Genomic DNA, 6,000 nt, shown 5'->3' with positions numbered 1-6,000 from the left:
CAGGGTTGTATAAGCAATAAGCTCATTAACATCAGTGTAACTGTCCCCAAAATACAAGTGGATTCTGGAGAATGTAGGTAGTACAAATGAGCTCTCTTCACCGCTAAGGTTTATAGCAACTGATTCTTCAGAGAACATGAAGCCTTATGCTTGAGATAAATTCCCTCATCTGCTGTCATGATTGACAGGTCCATTTGGTTTGTTTTATGGGGGAAGGGAACAGGACTGGGGCCTGACTCAGGGCAGAGTCCTCAGGTTTGGGGCTCTTTTGTATGACTGCCCGCAAGTGCTATCTACTGTCACACCTCTTTAAACCTGCATTTTCAGATTTTAACATCAGCAACCAATGCTCTTCTCTGAGCCTCAACACAGTTATTCTTTAAATACAGTTCTATTTCCTTGGTGAAGTCTCCTTTGAGGTACTAAATTTAGCACTGTCAATCAGAAGAACAGGTGGTATGTGACACTACCAAATAGGTCCTCTCCCATCATGCTTTCCTAAGACAGCCAATCACCCAGGGCCCTGCCTAAGGATGTGGGGCTGTCAGCAGATCTGGTGAATATAAGGGCAGGCCAGACCCTGGCTCTTGAGCAGTCGTGCATTCCCAGCCTCGCCTCGGGTGTAGGGATTGCATAGAAAAGCAAAACTACACAGTCTTGACTGTGTAGTTTTGTTTTTAGGATTAGAGGCTCACCGATTCATGTCGGAGATGGTCAGAAAAACCAACTCTCCATAGGACGTCGTTTCAGAAGCAACCTTGGGCTTAGTCCCACCCTTTTTAGGCACTCTTGAGAAATCAGGTGAGCAGCAACTTTTCTTATTTTAATAGTAGAGTCACTTTCTTATTTATCTCTGGCTCTGGATTATTTGTGTGTGCTAAATGCCTATGTACAAGTGTTTGTATGACTATTTCTTGCCAGTGCTGACCCATTATTTAAATCTGCTTGTTAAATTCTATTTTAAAATGTCTGAACATTTTTCCTTAAAAAGTTGAAAGCTTTAGCATATCAGCTAAATGATTCCATGATTCAAATTGTTTAAGTTCACTTAATATTCTAAAAGTTGAGGTCTGAAATGTTGAGAGAAATGTTTACTTCTTTTCTAGACTCTCTTTGCCTGTTGAGAATGTTCAAGGTTATATTACTCAATGATAAAGTTAAGCACACCAAGAATAGCTCTGATAAAATGCATGTGGTATCAGCTACACCCTGATGACTTTTTAAGGGAATCAACTGCTGAGGTATCAGTTGCAGGACAGTGACAGAACACTTGCCTGCTGTCAGTCAATCTTGGAGAGTTTAGGAGAGTTTATTTTAAGAGCATGACATTTTAGACGCATACCTTCAGCCCCAGTTAGACAAAGGCCTGTGAAGAGCAAAGTGCTAAGGCAATAAAATTTACCTAGACAATAGGAATGTAAGATCAATTTAAGCTGGTTAATTGCAACATAGTTAGAGATTTGGAATAAAACGATATAATTGTTTTCTAAAATATTCAGAATCTCTTCATGAATTTTAACTCAGCACACAGTCCAATTATATATTTTGAGATAAATGTTGACACTAAGAAGGGTAAGAAATAATGTTTAAAGGAAAGGTTTCTCACTTCTAAATACACTTTGATTTCCCATCTTCCTAGAATTTGATTACTAATTGTCAATGCCTGTAAATACATAGATATATAATTATGTATTCTATGTCTAAGAGGACAGCTATTTTTAGATGTACTAGCTTATAAACAGAAAAAGTTAGACACAGAAAGTTGTTCATCCCAAAGATAATATGCTACAAAAAGGAGTTTCTGACAAAAAAAATTTATGAAAGCTTTTGGATATTATCTGATTTTTCCAAATATAAATTTTATTGTCTCAGAGAATGCTGGTTTTGTTTTTTTAACTAAGTAGAAAGTTACAATAAGGAACAGAATTATCACTAAGATTATTGCTCCATGAAGTTTTAGCAAACAAAGAATTTAATGAAAAATAGTAATGAAGTGATTGACAATTCAGAAATGTTCTATTTCAGAACAGAATAGTCATGTTGAATAATTAGGTATTTATGCATCAGAAAATTCTTCACATAATGTCTCTGAAACTGATAGGCAAAGTACTTTCTTGCACTTAACAAAATGACTTAACTGCAAATTTTATGTTCATTTCTTTGATGTTGAATATTTTACTTTATGAAAGCATAGGCCTTTTCACTTCATCTACATTTTACACCAGCCTTCCATTATTCAAAGTTTGCAAATTGTTCCATATTAAGAACTCAAGCCAGCATTTTTCTTTCAGAACTGTAATAAACTTTGGCCTGTTCACTAAAATTTAAATTTTTCTGAATATTTACTTCAGCAGTAGCAACATTTACTGCACAGTTATAGTATGAAGAAATGTTAAGAAATAGAAAGCACCGTATGCCGTCTACAAAAAGTTTGCATATTTGATAAGGCTTGCCAAAGCTTTTCCAGTCAGGAAAGAAATTACAAAGTTCAGATTTTTACTTCTGGCAACTATTTTAAGTAATCAGATAATGTCTGAATCAATGTCAACTTTATAAATATAGAGTGAACGAAAAATATTGGGGAGAAGGAAAATTTTTAAAATAATTTTCACTTACTAAGCTGATGCAGAGGTTTATTTATTTTAATTTTTTTTTTTTTTTTTGAGACAGAGTCTCATTCTGTCACCCAGGCTGGAGTGTGGTGGCACCATCTTTGCTCACTGCAACCTCCACCTCCTGGGTTTAAGCAATTCTCGTGCCTCAGCCTCCCAAGTAGCTGGGACTACAGACATGGGCCACCACGCCTGGCTAATTTTTGTATTTTTAGTAGAGACAGGGGTTTCACCATGTTAGCCAAACTGGTCTCAAACTCCTGACCTCAAGTGATCCTCCCGCCTCGGCCTCCTAAAGTGCTGGGATTACCAGCATGAGCCACCACGCCAGGCCCAGAGGTTTATTTTACATTTATCACATGTCTTGTCTCTCTAATTACACTTCACTAACCCTGCATTGCTGTGGTTTTCTTCTTCAACTCTGAACCTGATTTTCCACCATTGGTAAGACTGTATATTCCCTCTTTGACCACTAGGGTTCATTCCTTGTTCTGTTTGGCTAATACTTTTTTCCATTTCCCCTTACACTTGCTACTTTGGGTTAGGCTTTAAGTCAACTCAATGATGAACTATGCAAAACTGTTCAAGCCACAAAAGAGAAGACCTGCCCATCACTCTAGGCCCACAGATGACCTATGGAGCAATCCATTTGGAGAAACGTGTGTCTCTGCTATCTGCAAAACAGCTCCAGAGTGACCCTTAGCTGGGACACCCTAATTTATTTTCTCTTCTTTTTCAGAGTGCCTAGAAAGATGACAACTCAAGCACCGACGTTTACGCAGCCGTTACAAAGCGTTGTGGTACTGGAGGGTAGTACCGCAACCTTTGAGGCTCACATTAGTGGTAAGCTCACACATTCACACTTTTGTTTTTTTTTTCCTTTGCCTACTCTCCAGTAAGTTAACGTTGCTGCAGGACTTAACGCCAAGTTTAAGCCCTGCTTTCACTTCGGAAAATTAGTCCAACACTATGGAAAGGTCATTTTAAGGGTATACCATTCACAGAGTACTGACAAAATCTGACAATATAATGGCTTGAAAATGTTTTATTCATATTTATTATTCCACAAAGCAAAAATAATTAGCGTTGGATTAAAATTGCTGTTAGAATCCAGCAACTAAGTAGGACCAAATTTAGTCATTCTATATTTGGGCTCAGCTGCAGAGCCAGACTAGAAGCCAAGAACTCAAGCCCAATAGAAGCCAGCCACAGAGCCACTGGGTAGGCAGTCTGGGCTGCCTGCTCTGGACACCTGAACTTCAGTTGGTTCACATGCAAAATAACAGTGCATCTAATTTTCCTCAGAGGCAGAGCTGTTCAGTAATTAACCAACTCCTCATTATTTTATTATTTTATTTTCAATCTTTATTGAGTGATTCTAATGAATTAAAAGACTTTCCAATCATTTTGAAATGACAGAAAATAATATGCTTCTCGGGTCTCTCTATTTAAAAGGAAGCAAACACTAACCCTAGAATTTTATCTGAAAGGAAGTTCATCTCTTTTTTGCCTTCTTTTTCTTCCTCATAACTCAGTTTATGGATGGTTCAAAAAAATGCATGGTATCATCTTATGAAAAAATGGAGAGTAGTGTATGAACTATATTGTAAATAATTTTAAAATTAATCAATATTTTCTCTTTCTGTAGTATTGTAATGAGCCATGTAAGATGGATACGGATTAAAAAAAATCATGCTTAATTCTTAATTTAGTGCACTTCCATGGTTCACTGCCCACTTCTTTTTTAAAATTTTATGGCTTATAATAAAGATATAAAATAAAATTTCTTTTTTTCTCTTTTTTTCTATTATATGCACCAATCTTATTCATAACTGGATAATATTTTCTTTTACGTTGTACAAATATCATATAATCATTACTTATTTTCTATTGTACATATATAGACCAATGAAATTCCCTTTTCATTGGTCTATATATGTACAATAGAAAATAAGTCTTACCGACTTCCAAATAATTTACCTATTTATATGGTAACACTCAGTAACTTCTGAACTGAGCAGAACACATATGACTTCAGTGGGAATTTGCCTCCTTGAGAAGTAGTGGAATCTGGCTACTTCATATCTTCTTGTTCCTTCAAACTATATGCAAATAAATTATTACAAAGACACTACTGAAAATATCCAATACCCGTAAATCAGTCCAATAAACTATTTAATTGGCTATAGTGGGAGATGGGCTAATGTATAAACAACAAAATAGACTTTCTCTAGATTATCTTTACCTACCAGCCTAAGTAGATAGAGCATCAACCTTTATGCCAAGTGTGAAATAAATCATGCTCTGAATGTGCCTCATACATTCTCAATGTACAGAGTTTTAATATATTTAAAACATCAAACCATGGACATGTAGTTCTTGGCTCTACAATTTATGGCAGATAAAGAGAATTTGGCTTTCCACCTGCAATTCCAATGATCCATGTTGTTCTGGAAGACTAGGTTTGGATTAGGCTCTTATTATGAGAAATTGCTTGTCCATGTTACAATGTTTTTACTGACTGCACTTGTGAAAGCAGAAGAGTCCAAGAAGACAGTGTCCCTGTAACCACAGAAGAGGGAGGAGGGCGTGCCTCCTGGGCTTGTCAGGCAGAAACTGGAGATCAGTTTGCTGCTTTTGTTCTTCACTTGCTCTCAAAGAGGACAACAATCACTCTTTATTTCAAATTTTCCTTGGTTCTTCATTTTTATAAGTCCCTTTCATGATTTTAATGTTGTCTATTAAATTGCATCAGATAGAGCCCTAGGCAGGCAGGCAGGAGATGGAAATTCTAGTCCCCTCTGTGTCACTGCTAGCTGAAGGACCTTGGAAAAATCATTAGGCCTCTTTTGGTCTGTTTCCTCCCTTCCTGCCTTCCTAATGGTCTGCAAGTTTACACACTGATCATGCAACTGTAGGGTTTTCCCTATCATTAAGTGGCATTCCATGCTGGAAAGCTTTTACAGATTCGGACAAGGCAGTGAACATGATGGGACAGAGCAGAGGACTTTGCGGTGCCCATTCGAACATAAAGATGAATTGTTCTTGCTCTTCAGGTTTTCCAGTTCCTGAGGTGAGCTGGTTTAGGGATGGCCAGGTGATTTCCACTTCCACTCTGCCCGGCGTGCAGATCTCCTTTAGCGATGGCCGCGCTAAACTGATGATCCCTGCCGTGACTAAAGCCAACAGTGGACGATATTCCCTGAAAGCCACCAATGGATCTGGACAAGCGACTAGTACTGCTGAGCTTCTCGTGAAAGGTAGGCTGCTGGGGACCTGCCAATCCTCTGCTCCCCCAGAGGACATCTCCGGCAAATTGGGAAAGGGGTCCAGAAAAAGCTATGGGCAGAGGTAGATGCAGCTCTTAAACTACAGAAGGGTCTACTGG

General features: G+C 37.9%; 1 protein-coding gene across 2 annotated transcripts in view; it reads left to right on the top strand.

Moving 5' to 3' along the window:
* Positions 1-572: 572 nt before the first annotated feature.
* TTN (titin) overlaps positions 573-6,000 on the top strand; it is a 281,502-nt gene continuing 276,074 nt past the window's right edge. Inside the window, exons 1-3 of one of the 2 annotated variants that reach the window (XM_055380317.2) lie at positions 573-801; positions 3,352-3,455; positions 5,669-5,872. In XM_055380317.2, the coding sequence (XP_055236292.1) occupies positions 3,365-3,455; positions 5,669-5,872 (295 nt within the window). In that variant the 5' untranslated portion in view covers positions 573-801; positions 3,352-3,364. The remainder of the gene's footprint in view (positions 802-3,351; positions 3,456-5,668; positions 5,873-6,000) is intronic. The other variant, XM_063695029.1, reaches the window with a different exon arrangement.

The sequence above is a fragment of the Gorilla gorilla genome, chromosome 11, assembly GCF_029281585.2.
Source record: "Gorilla gorilla gorilla isolate KB3781 chromosome 11, NHGRI_mGorGor1-v2.1_pri, whole genome shotgun sequence".
In the NCBI taxonomy this organism is placed as follows: domain Eukaryota; kingdom Metazoa; phylum Chordata; class Mammalia; order Primates; family Hominidae; genus Gorilla; species Gorilla gorilla.
The sequence above is the reverse complement of the archived record's forward strand: the minus strand, read 5'-3'. Positions and strand labels throughout refer to the sequence as shown.